General features: G+C 47.5%; 1 protein-coding gene and 1 pseudogene across 5 annotated transcripts in view; one reads left to right on the forward strand and one right to left on the reverse strand.

Moving 5' to 3' along the window:
- Positions 1–13,216, reverse strand: part of NPAS2 (neuronal PAS domain protein 2) — a 195,786-nt gene that overhangs the window by 30,821 nt on the left and 151,749 nt on the right. For 4 of the 5 annotated variants that reach the window (XM_081591527.1, XM_081591529.1, XM_081591526.1 and 1 more), the window contains 5 exons: positions 7,973–8,091; positions 7,015–7,097; positions 6,165–6,271; positions 3,767–3,914; positions 1,112–1,196 (listed from right to left, as the gene is read on the reverse strand). In XM_081591527.1, the coding sequence (XP_081447653.1) occupies positions 1,112–1,196; positions 3,767–3,914; positions 6,165–6,271; positions 7,015–7,097; positions 7,973–8,091 (542 nt within the window). Of the gene's footprint in view, positions 1–1,111; positions 1,239–3,766; positions 3,915–6,164; positions 6,272–7,014; positions 7,098–7,972; positions 8,092–13,216 lie in introns of all 5 variants that reach the window. The other variant, XM_081591525.1, reaches the window with a different exon arrangement.
- LOC145545993 (dynein light chain 1, cytoplasmic pseudogene) lies at positions 4,544–4,813 on the forward strand (annotated as a pseudogene).

A 13,216-nucleotide genomic window follows, 5' to 3' on the forward strand; every position in this document is an offset into this window, starting at 1 on the left:
CTGGCTCCAACAAGGATTTCAGCTCAGACCTCCAGACATAGAAGCACCAAGTACACCCCGCCAGTGATACCATAGAGGGTGTGTGAGGGGCAATGAGCTTGTGGGGTGCTCTTTTTGAGGGCAGGGTACAGCACTTAGGCTAAGGGGAGGACAGGATGCACAGACTATGCCCCACCTCGATGGGATGATGGAATAACCCCCCACTTTTCATCTGTGGGAGAGATGCAAAGTGGACTTTCCTATAGGCAGACATTGTTTTATTATGTTTCCCTTTATCACACTTCTTGGAGAGTGTGATTTTTTACAAATTGAAGGTTTATGGCAATCCTGTCTTGTTAGATGCTGCTTACCATTTTTTAGCAATAAAGTTTTTAAAATTAAAGTATGCCATTTAAAGAAACCAACTGGGCTTCCCTGGTGGCTCAGACAGTAAAGAATCTGCCTGCAGTGCAGGAGACCTGGGTTTGATCCCTGGGTCGGGATGATCCCCTGGAGGAGGGAATGGCAACCCACTCCAGTAATCTTGCCTGGAAAATTCCATGGACAGAGGAGCCTTGTGGGCTACAGTCCATGGGGTCACAAAGAATCGACAGACTGAGCAACTAACACTTTCACTTGCACACTTAACAGACTACAGAATAAGGTCAACATATCTTTTATATGAACAAGGAAACCAAAAAAAAAGTAATGTGATTTGCTTTGTGGTGATACTCACTTTACTGTGGTGATCTGGAACCTACAGCATCTCCGAGGTTTGCCTGCACAGTCATTCTTTTAAGGCTGGAAGGTCACCAAACCCTGCTTTGAGTCGAGAGGCTGTTTTCTCGCACTGCTCTGTGAGTTCCCAGTCTCCGTGACCTCAGATACGCTATCTGCATCCCCAGTACGCTCAGTCCCACCTGAAGGACAGCAACAGTGCCCACCTCGCGGGAACCTCATGAGGGACAAGTACGCAAATACCCCCAAAATTACATTGAACAGTACTGGGAACATAGCAAGAGCTCAAAAAACATGACCGGCTGCTTCATTATTACTATTTTTATGATCACAACTCATGAAAGATTCTACTCAGCCAAACTTTGCCTTCCTCCTCTGCTGGGGATCAGATTACCTTCAGGGCCGAAGGGTGGATGGTCTCCAGCAGCGGGTCCTCCAGCGCCAATTCCTGCCTCCTCTCCACCCGGACCTCGGCGTAACTGCTCAGGAAATCAAGAGACCACAGCTGGAGGGGGCACGTCCTGGGATGACACCAGCAACGAGGGCTGTGAGACGCCCTCTCCCAGGGCAGCCACTAGCAAGGCTGGCCCAGTTACTTGTTTGGGGATGAGGTTTCTTTCTGGGCCCACATTCCACAGGAGTCACTTCTACTGGGACATTCAGAGTGACTTCCTTTCTGGGACTTCCCTGGTGACCCAGGGGCTGGGACTCCGCGCTTCCACTTCAGGGGGCCTGGGTTTGATCCCCATCAGGGAACTTCCCTGGTGGTTCAGATGGTAAAGCATCTGCCTACAATGCGGGAGACCCAGGTTCAATCCCTGGGATGGGAGGATCTCCTGGAGAAGGAAATGGCAACCCACTCCAGGATTCTTGCCTGGAAAATCCCATGGATGGATAAGCCTGGTAGGCTACAGTCCATGGGGTCGCAAAGAGTCGGACATGACTAAGTGACTTCACTTCAGGGAACTAAGGAGCTTCCCTGGTGGCTCAGACCATAGAGAATCTGCCTGCAATGTGGCAGACATGAGTTCGATCCTTGGGTTGGGAAGATCCCCTGGAGAAGGGAATGGACCTCACAAGCTGTGGGGCATGGCCAAAGAAAAAAACAATCATAAATTTTTTTTTAAACACATAAAAAAGAACATTTTCCCTTCCAGGATGTTGTTGTTGCCTACACTTTTTGTTGTTGTTGTTGTTGTTCCTTTCTCTTTTTACTGATCTTGACCCACCCACCCACAGACAATTATCTTTAGAAACCTATTTTCATTAGTAGGATGAGCCTCAGCCTTCATATAATTAGAAGACTTTCTGGAGACCTACTCAGTTTGGACTATGCATAGAAGGAAGTAATGTATAAATTTTTTTATTTAAATAATTACAGACTATGAAACTTCCAGAAGTTTTCTTTCACCCAAACCTAGGACTAGCCAGACCCAGACAGCCAATTAGTCTATGGACCCACTTTTCGAATGGCATGGGGAAATCAACTCAGAGTGGTGCTGGCCGAGTGACCCAGCTGTGGCTTTTGCGACTAGAGCTGTGGGGTGGGTATGGGGCCCTGGGGAGCGGTGGTGGCTCCTGGGCCTCTGGAACACCTATGACCTCATTTCTCTCTTGGTTGCTCCCTACTTACTCTGAGAATCTCATTCTGGGATCTGAGAAGATGGACCGGAAATCAGACTCTGAGGAGCAAGGTGTTGATGATGTTCAGTCTTACATGGGGACAAAAGGACCCCCTGGCAAAGGTCCAGGCAGTGGGGGTAGGTGTGGGGAGAGTGCTGGACATGGAATCAGAAAACACTGGCTGCTGAACTGCTCAGGGGTGGGCTGGGAAGTCAGGGTCAGGTCCCTGGGGGTGGGCATGTACATGATGATCAGGGTCACTGGCCAAGAAATACCTGCATTTTTTATCCTTCCTCTTTCCTCACTTACTAAAGAGGAGGGATTTACGTGTGTGTGTGTGTGTGTGTGTATGTGTGTGTGTGTGTGTATTGAGTTGGCCAAAAAGCTCGTTCAGGTTTTCTAGAGATGTTACGGAAAAAACAAAATGAGCGTTTTGCCCAATCCAATAGATAAGCATGTGTATATGAATAGTATCTATCCATCCATCTATTATCTATCAATCAACCAATCATCTATTGTCTATCAATCAACTATCTATCTATCCATCTATCATCTACTGATCTATCCATTTACCTAACTACCCATTATCTGCTGGCAATCATCCATTTCTTATGTACATGTACATAACAATAGGTATGTATATATACCTCTCGATCTATCATATATCTGTTATCTATCATCTATCTGTTCTATATTGATACATATATATAATGTGATCTTTCTAACCTTTCTTTCGTTGCTCTCCTCAAAGGCTCTCCTCTAGATCAGCTTAAAACTAATTTATGTTCTTAAAATTTTTGTACTTGGGGAAAAAAACCCAAATGGCGTTTCCCCTTTACCTTTGGGAACTGTGACCCTACACAGGCAGTGTCTAGGAAGCACTGGATCTGCCTCCTCCCTTGGAAGCCCTGCCACCCACATGCGGCTGGGGCAGATAACCTCTGCCTGAGGTCAGGGAGCCACCAGGAACCCTCTGCCAGCAGCCTGGCTCTTGTTCCACCCTGCCTCGCTTGCCACCGGCAGTTTTTGAGGCATTCAGAGAAAGGGGTGGGGGGGGCTATGTCTCTGAGTTATTCAGACGTAAAATTTTAATTTTCTTTTCCTATCAGTGACAAGGGAAGACTGGGGGCCGGATGGAGATGAGGGAAAATATGTAAGTAGGTCACTGAAGCAGTAATTTACGGAGGAACATCCTGGCTGCCTGGAAGAGCTCAATGAGGCTGTCAGAGGGGCCTGGCGGGGCCCTGGGAGGAAGTCTCCGCCCTGGGAGGCCAGGGCTGGGTGTGGGCTAGGAAGGAGCTGGCTTCTGGGGATTAGTCTGCTCACTGCAAGCAGAGTTCTGCTGCAGAACTCAGGCTGGGGACCCCTGAGGATGCCCACCCTCCCAGCCCCCGGCCCGCCCACCCTCCTAGCCCCTGGCCCGCACCTGACCACCGAGTGTGTGCACACGATGAACTCAGGCTTGGAGTTCCACTGGTGGTAGGTGATGTAGTAGTGAGTCTGGAGCCAAATCCACTGCTGGCCTTTGGTCAGAAACCTGTAGCAGCACGACTTCCCTTTGCCAAACTGCATCACTGTGAGTGGAAGACGGAGTCGGCATATAACCAGCGTTAAGACAAAAGGACCCTTTCCTCCCACAATCACTTTTAACACCACCAGCTTTCAAAATGACAGTGCCACACAGCGGTCATTTCCCCAGTAGTGACGGCACTTAAGTGACCATCAACCACCGTGTGTAAAGCAGACAGCTAGTGGGAAGTTGCTACACAACACAGGGAGCCCAGCTCAGTGCTCTGTTGATGACCTAGAGGGGTGGGATAGGGGCGGGGAGGGGGGCTTAAGCAGGAGGGGACATGTTTATAATTATGGCTGATTCAAGTTGCTGTACAGCAGAAATCAACACAACAACATTGTTAAGCAATCTCCCTCCAATTGAGAAACAAATTTAAAAAATGATCACAGGAAGTGGTCATGAATTCAGAAACAATGGAGGGATGATCCTCCTGCTTCCCCAAATGCTCAAAAGCTTAACAGAGCCTTAAATCCAGGCAGATTCTTCCACTGGGAGTTTAATTACTAAGAAGCCCTGGTTTTTGATGCGCCACGGCTTTGGTAGCGACCGCCTCTCTATGTGGGCGTGAGTGTTGCAAGCCCCTCCCCTAGGAGACCGCTGCAGTCGGCCAGCCCCTGCTCCTTGGTAACCATGTGTGACCAAAAGGCCATGATCAAGAATGCCGATAGGTAGGAGGAGATGCAACAGGACTCAGTGGAGTGTGCTGCTCAGGCACTGGAGAAATATAACATAGAGAAGGACACTGTGGCCCATATCAAGAAGGAGTTTGACAAGAAGTACAACCCCACCTGGCCCTGCACTGTGGGGAGGAACTTCGGTAGCTATGTGACACATGAAACCAAACACTTCATCTACTCCTACCTGGGCCATGTGGCCATTCTCCTGTTCAAATGTGGTTAAAAGCATGGACTGTGCCACACAGCCAGTGATCCATGCAAAAACAAGGACTGCAGTCTAAATTCCAAATGCCAGAGACTGTGGTCTTCAGCCTTGCTTCAGGGAACACCTCCATCTTTGAAACTTTACCGTGTTTTGTACAGGGCATTCTCTGTACTAGTTTGTGGTTATTAAGCAATTAGCAAAACATCTTACATTTGTATTTATTTCCTATTCCATACCTCTCTGCCCCATGTTTTTTCTCTTCAAAATCCATTCCTTTAAAGAAATCTGTTGGAGAAGTGTGCGTTAAAAAAAAAAAAAAAAGTCCTGGTTCTCCTGGGGCTCACCATCCTGCTGCAGCTGGAGCTGTCTTTGGAGTTGTGGGAGAGACCATCCAGACGCTGGGAGAACTGGACCAAAAACAGATCCGACAGCCTCTGGACGGGTGCTCTGGCTGCCAGTCAGCCAAGCATCCTTGGTCTACATGGCTCTATATAGAGGATCAGCCACAGTGGCTTCCACTGCAGACCACTGCACAGGGCTCCTATGGTTAAGCTGTGGCTTCCCTGGGGGTACCCGGTACACACAGATGCTGCTGGGTTAGGCCTGGGCAGGGCAGAATGCTGGACCACGGGTCCAGGGAAGAGGAGCAGCTGGAGGGCACTGTCTCAGTGCCTGGACTTTAGCTCCTCTTTACATGCTAGCAGTCAAGAGAAAGCCTAACCAAGAGACCAAAGCAACAAAAAGGAGGCACCGAATTTGCCAATAAAATAATATTTCTGGGACTTCCCTGGTGGTCCACTGGTTAAGAATCTACCTGCCAGTGCAGGGGACACGGGTTTGATCTCTGGTCTGGGAAGATTCCACATGCCACGGGGCAATTAAGCTCCATGAGCCGCAACTACTGAAGCCTGTGTGCAACTACTGAAGCCCATGTGCCCCAGAGCCTGTGCTCTGCAACATGAGAAGCTACCGAAATGAGAAGTCCAAGTGCCACAACTAGAGAGTCGCCCCCGCTTGCCATAACTAGAGAAAGCCCAAAAATAAATAAATAAAATAATAGTTATCAGACTACTTAAAAAGAAAAAAAAGATCAAATAGTTTGCATAGCTGAGGGAAGCTGAGAAGGGGCTGGGGGAGGAAGCACACAGATCAAAGTCAATTTCAGGTGCAAACAAAACACAGGGGAATCTAGACAAGGACTTCCAACAAGGACCACAACTCGATCATCTCAGAGAAGTTAAAATTCTTGGCCTCAGAAGAAACCAAGTAATAAGTTGCCTTGAAGAGCCTACAAATCCCACTGTCAGGGCTGCAGGGAGAGAATGGAGGTCCTTGGCAGGGGCGCTGGGTCGTTGGCATGGGTACTCACGGTGCTGGTGGCACCTGGCCAGGAGCTCCAGGTCGTCCACGTGGTAGTAGTCGTAGCCCGAGGTTCCCAGGACTTCAAAAGGCAGGTATCCTATGATAGGAGGGGCTCTGCAAGGACAGTTGGTAAGGGGGTCTTCACCAGCCCTGTGGGCTTCCTGTAGTGGCCAATAGGCAGGGGCAGTTTGCATGTTTCATGATCAACCCAGGGACCTCATTTCTCAAGAATAAGCACAGAAAAAACCATTTGGCAATGGTCAAAGCCAGAGAAGCAGTGTTTTCCAAAGTGCTCACATTTTTTGGCATTAGACACTCGGTTCCCTCGACCTAAACTGGCCCCAGTGATCATAAATGTTATTACTGCTGAATAATTAAGAACAGCTATGCATGGAGTCAGCCCAATTCTAAAGTGTCATAAAAAAAATCAAAGGGCGGGAAGGGGAGATTGTTAGTTCTTCAACTGTGAAAAAATGCAACACAAGAAGGAAAGAAGTTTGGTCTAAAGGGACGAAAGGGTGTTGAAGGAAATAAAATGAGAGCTTCCTTCACATCTTGTCTTGCCTAATGAACCTGGTGAGGGTCCTGAATGGAGTGGGGTGGGGCAGACGGGGGTGTCCCAAAGATGTTTCCAGCGAGGTTGTGTGGCTCTCCTGAGATGCTCTGACCCAAACCCAGGACATATCCACAGATGGGACAAATGCAGTGGAGGGAGACCCCAGCCCTTTGGCCAGCAAGCACTTTCCCCACCACAAGAGAGGACCAGGTCTGAATTCTGTCCCCCAGGGAGAGCCTGGCTCCTGGAAACAAGTGCTTGAAAAAGCACCCAACCCAAATGTGCTTTTCTTTTCACAAACCTGTGATCCAGAAATAAAAATTTCCATTCCAAGCTATGCCTTGAAGTGAATTCCTCTAAAGGTTCGTCAACGATGCACATTTCCTGTATTGAAAGGGAGGAAAAATATGACTCGGGGTGCCAGATTCTCACCCCCACCCCCGGTTGTGTCAAGAACGCACGGTCGGCAACAGAAGCTGAAAGCATTGCAGCAAGTTTCCAAGTTGCGTTGGACCAAAGCGCCTCATCAGCAGCTAATTTCGGTATTAGCGGCTGCTAAATTTATTTCATGAGCTGGGGAAAAAGTTCTGAGAGCCAAAATGTCATACCCCTCCCTCCCTATATCTAGACATGTGGTAAACACATGGAAAATGGCTTTTCATCTGAATTTGAATGAGTAACTTAACTCAACATTCATGCCATCTAAAGAAAAGAAATTATAGATGGGAGTCCAGAGCTCTGTCTGACAGGTTTTACCTTTGCCTGCACTGATTGGTGTCAACATAGATGTGAAGAGTAGGGAGGTTTATAGAGTTCTGGAAGACCCATCTCTGCCCCAGTGATTCACTGCCTTCAAACAAAATTCCCTCGAGGAAGGCATGGCTACCCACTCCAGTATTCTTGCCTGGAGAATCCCATGGACAGAGGAGCCTGGTGGGCTACAGTCCATGAAGTCCGCAAGAGGGGCTTTCTGGGTAAAGACTGTGCCTGGAATGCTGGAGACCTGGGTTTGATCTCTGGGTCAGAAAGATCCCCTGGAGAAGGGAATGGCTACCCACTCTGGTATTTTTAGGAAACTGAAGCTTGGGGAAAGAGTTTGTGGGGCTGTTGCTGTACAGAAATCAAATACTGAATATTCTCAGAGTCGGTAATGAGCTCAATGAAATCATCTTCTTTCCCAGAAAGACAAGGAATTACCTGCCACACAAGGTGACTTGGGGGTGCTTGTTCCACAAGATAAATTCTCTCTGGGTACTTGCCTTTAGGAACTGTGGTGTGGCCAGGCGAACGGTGGCGATGAAGCAGACCTCCTTCCCCAAGGGCACTCGGCAGGGCCTTGAAAGGGTGCCATCAAAGCCATTACAAGAGGGGCTGGGCACTGGTGGAGGGGAGGAGACACAGGTCAGCCCTAGCTGGTGTGGGGCCAGCCCCGCCGGGCACCACCAAGTGGCCATCAGCTGTTCCATTCTCACAGCAACCTGGGGATGTCAATGCTATTCTTACCCCCACTGTATGGGAACCTGAGGCTCAGACTGGGAAGCAATGGGCACAAGGCCAGACAGAGCTGGAATTCAAGTCAGTAATGCACAACTAGGGCTTCCCGGGTGGCTCAGTGGTAAAGAATCCACCTGCCAATGCAGGAGAGGTGGGTTCGATCCCTGGGTTAGGAAGATCCCCTGGAGGAGGAAATGGCAACCCATTCCAGTATTCTTGCCTGGAGAATCCCCATGGACAGAGGAGCCTGGTGGGCTACTGTCCATGGGGTCGCAGAGAGTCGGACATGACGTAGTGACTAAACAACACACAACTCTGCCTCCCGCTGCCACTAGTCCTGCAGCCACGGAGGCTGCTGTGCTGGAAAAAAATCCTCTGCCAGACAAGCAGATGGCCCCACGATGCAGGAGGGTCTGGACGCGCACATCACCCTGTGTCTTAAGGGTGCATCGTTAGACGGTGTTTCTGATACTGACCGGCTCAGGGCAAGTATAGTGGCTCAGATAGTAAACAATCTGCCTGCAATGCAGGACACCCAGGTTCAATCCCTGGGTTGAGAAGATCCCCTGAGAAGAATGGCTACCCACTCCAGTATTCTTGCCTGGAGAATCCCATGGACAGAGGAGCCTAGTTGAGCATAAGCTATAGTCCATCGAGTCACAAAGAGCTGGACATGACTAAGTAACTAATACTACTACTACAGGGGAACTAGTGGGTCTTGACCCTGGATTGGCCTAGCTGGGATTCAAGAGATTGTGCCCTGAACCGCCTCAGAGCCCAGGCTGATGCAGGACTTGACTGAGGAGCTAGCTCAGGATTCACAGTGACCCCCCCAGTTACACAGCATCCACAACAGAACTCACTGCCCAGGTGACAAAACCCATTCACTGTGTCTTATGTGCTCTCACAGGCTGGGAAGGATGGCTTTCCTTATCCTATAAATGAGGAACCCGAGGTTTAGGAGGCTTGTGTATACTAACTGAGCTCACTCAGAGTTGAAATGGTGCAGCAGGGCCTCCACCCAGGTCTTAGGACTCCAAGTCCTGGTTCTAACAGGGCCGAGAGGGGGCTGTTCTGGGCTCCTGCCCACCATGATACTGAGGCCAGGCCCCCAGAGGCCCGGGGGAGGTACCACTTGGCATCAGTAGCCATTTCCCTAGGAGCAGTACACCTGTCTTCAGGGTGACTGTGAAAAACAGCTTTGCCTTCCAGAGAAAACTTCTTGCTATTTTCAGTGGAGTTTGCTGGGTGGAAAAGAGAGTTAAACGGGAGAAACATCAACCTATCAGGTACACGGAATTCCCTCCAGATTCCCCAGAACCAGATACGTGATTGCCCCCAGCCCAGATCAGCTACTTCAGAAACTCGGGGGGAAGCCTGGGCAGCAACACTTTATAAAATCTCCCCAGAGACTTCCCTGGTGGTCCAGTGGTTAGGATCCCACACTTTCAATGCAGGGGTCATCTGTTTGATCAGGAACTAAGGTCCCACACGCCATGCAGCCAGAAATTTTTAAAAAATAAAATAAAATTGGGTCTTAAAATGTCAGTAAAAAAAAAAATTTTTTTTCTTTGTTTTCTTAAAGTCTTTATTGAATTTGTTACAATATTGCTTCTGTTTTATGTTTGTTTGTTTTTTTTTTGGTCAAGAGACACATAGGATATTAGTTCCCCAGCCAGGGATCAAACTTGCACCCCTGCACTGGAAGGTCAAATCTTAACCATGGGCAGGGAAAGTCCCTAAAATGTTTCTTTAAAAAAACAGAGAAACCTCCCCCAATTTACTGACATGCAGCCAGGGTTGAGGATTACTATTCTAGATAGTCTACATTACCTCTTTCTTTTTAAAATGTAGTTGATTATATCCTGCATATTTCTGAGCTTGTAGATTAAAACATAGTTATATTTTCCAATTTGAGAACATAAAAATCATCAGAAAACTGTTTTCTGAAATGAAGTCTGTAAGACTCTCTTTGGCTTTCCGGTAATTTTTTGTTTTCTATGTTTACAGGTTTCTAAGTGAATCCATCTATACTGGGTCTTCTATCTATAGTGGTCGGCTACCCACCAACAGGAACACACTCATTTTACCAAACATAGTCTCTGAATGCCTTCACATAAATACTAATAAATGTTTCCAAACATGAATATAAAGTAAGGAAAACAAAACAGAGTGAGCCCAAGAGAATTTACATCTGTCGGTCTCTGGCTTAGATCATTGCAGATTAATTTGTTGGGTGGGCCAAGGAAGTCACCAAGGGAAAGGAAAACAAGTCCACACAAGGGAAGGGTCTGCAGATGTGAACATCTGCGTCATTAAAAAAAAGACATTTAAAAATTTCCCAGATGTGAAAGATCCTCTCTGCCTGAATCTAGAGACATTGCCTGCCAGATAAGAACCTAATAAAATCCTCTCTGCTCTTTCAGAATAGCAAGACCTTCCAAACGAACATCCGAGGACATCACAAGAATTTAAGAGAAAATCTCTTGAATATGTCTCTATACCATGACCTGCTCTTCCCAGTGGTGCAGTGATAAGGAATCTGCCTGCCTGGGCCAGAGACATAGTTTGATCCCTGGGTCAGGAAGATCCCCTGGAGTAGGAAATGGCAACCCACTCCAGTATTCTCACCTGGAGAATTCCATGGACAGAGGAGCCTGGCGGGCTACAGTTCATGCTGCAGAGTCAGACATAAGCACACACACACACAAACCAGTTTGAGTGATCTTTTTGATTGCTAAATTCATGTCAGTAAGCACCTCCCTGGGTGATTTACTGTGAGGAGGATGGGGTAGTGAACAGCAGCCCCCGAGATTGTGGAAAAGAAGTGGATGTTTTGCAGACCTTGCCGTTGGCCTGACTGCCTCCCAAGGTGGTTTTTATCCGTCCTTTTATCACTTTGAAGGCTTTAAAGAAGAAAATGCACCCCAGGAGGGACACCTCATGATTGCTCAGAGTCTGCACTTGATAAGTTGGGTATTTTAGAGAGGGGATTGAAGCTGAACAAACTCCTTTTCTAAACAAGCTTCCACCCCCAGAAGCCTTAAGCAGATGAAGTCTTGAGCAAAGGTGAAAATAAATGAAGACTGAAAGTTATAACAGAGGGCAAGGAGAAGACCTTGGGGGAAGCCAGGGGGAAGAAGACACTGTCAACATTTTGTCGGTTGCCTCTGAAATGACTTGTGCTCCCAGCATGAGCTTTCTTGAATATTCTAGAGTTAACAAGAGCAGGCTGTGCCCAGGGATCTCTGAGTAATAGGGAACACTTAGAGTAACTTCTCTGGCACTTCCCAAGGTGGTTGAAAAACATTAATTAAGGACTTAATTAGCTGTTTCAACTTCAGTCATAGAAAAAAAATAGATCTAATTACAATTGGCTTCGAGAGCCTCTCAGAAGGATTAACCACTCAATGAAGGCAAAGTCCTGTCTTATCAGATTTCTGACCCTTTCCCGACTTCTCCTTTCCCTGCCACCAACAAACACATAGCACTGACCAACGACAGATACGAAAGTGATGAATGCTTGCTCCACCTCCCAGGGTTACTCAAAAGTGATCTGAGTACAATCCTGTGAATCATTACAGGGTGGCCTCATTTTCATTGTTTTGTTTGAGATGTATTATTCACAAAAATATTTTACCCCATTTATATCCTGTGTAATAAAAAAACCCAATACATTGTCAAAGATAAGTCATTTTGTGGTTATTTGCCATTTAAAATTATCCAGGATTTCTTTGCATCCATTAACACAAATAATCGAAGAATGACTTGTTTTCACCTGTAACAAACTGATTTATTGTGGGCGGGGACTGTAATATACTAGTAGTAGTAGTTGTGTTAGCTGCTCAGTTGTGTCTGACTCTTTGTGATCCCACGGACTGTAGCCCACCAGGGAGCTCTGGCCATGGGATTCTCCAGGCAAGAACACTGAAATGGATTGCCATTCCTTTCTCCAGAGGATCTTCCTGACCCAGGGATCGAACCTGGGTCTCCTGTGTAATATACTAGAGTCATATTTAATTGTGAACTCTGCCTCCTCATACAACACATTAGGAAATAGTCCCCCAAATCAGTACTGAACTTTGGTGGCGGTGGTTTGGTGGTTTAGTCACCAAGTCATGTCCAACTCTTGCGACACCATGGATTGTAGCCTGCCAGACTCCTCTGTCCATGGGATTCTTCAGGCCAGTATACTGGAGTGGGTGTCCATTTCCTTCTCCAGGGGATCTTCCCCCCAACCCCAGGAATCGAACCCAGGTCTCCTGCATTGCAGACAGATTCTTTACCAACTGAGCTAGGAGGGAAGCCCCGCTGAACTTTGCATCAAATGTAAAGGAGACTCTGGGTGCTATAGCTAGATTATTTTGAGGCAAACAATGATTCCCAACTGATTTAGTATCAGTATGTTCTGTAATTGAGAACATGTTCACCAAATTATATTTTTTAGTGATTTTCTGTACATTTTATAGGGGACATGTTCTATGTATGGGCTTCCTTGCTGGCTCTGTGGTAAAGAATCCATCTGTCAGTCAGGAGATGTGGGTTTGATTCTTGGGTTGGGAAGATCCCCTGGAGGAGGAAATGGCAACCCACTCCAGTATTCTTGCCTGGAGAATCCCATAGACAGAGGAGTCTGGCGGGCTACAGTCCATGGGGTCACAAAGAATCGGACACAACTTAGCAACTAAACAACAACGTGCTCTGTGTATAGTGAATAAATAACTCATAGTATCAAAAAAAATAAGTGATCTTAATCAAAAACCCAAAGCTGAAGAGCTAGCTTCCCCCACAGTGGGAGCTGGGGCAGTGGCGGGGGTTGGGTGGGGCTGGTTCTGTCTCCAGCTCTGAGCAGGAGTCTTGCCCACATGTGTTTACTCAATGACTCTCTCTCGAGATGATCTTCCACCTCACACTGCACCACAGCTTAAAGTCCAGTCTGGGAAGAGACCTTCAGATCCGAACCAGCAACTGATGCACAGACCTTGAGACTCCTGGTTGGCTTCCCTTCC

This window comes from Giraffa tippelskirchi, chromosome 4 (assembly GCF_054371585.1).
Source record: "Giraffa tippelskirchi isolate mGirTip1 chromosome 4, T2T-mGirTip1v1.2.pri, whole genome shotgun sequence".
Classification (NCBI taxonomy): Eukaryota; Metazoa; Chordata; class Mammalia; order Artiodactyla; family Giraffidae; genus Giraffa; species Giraffa tippelskirchi.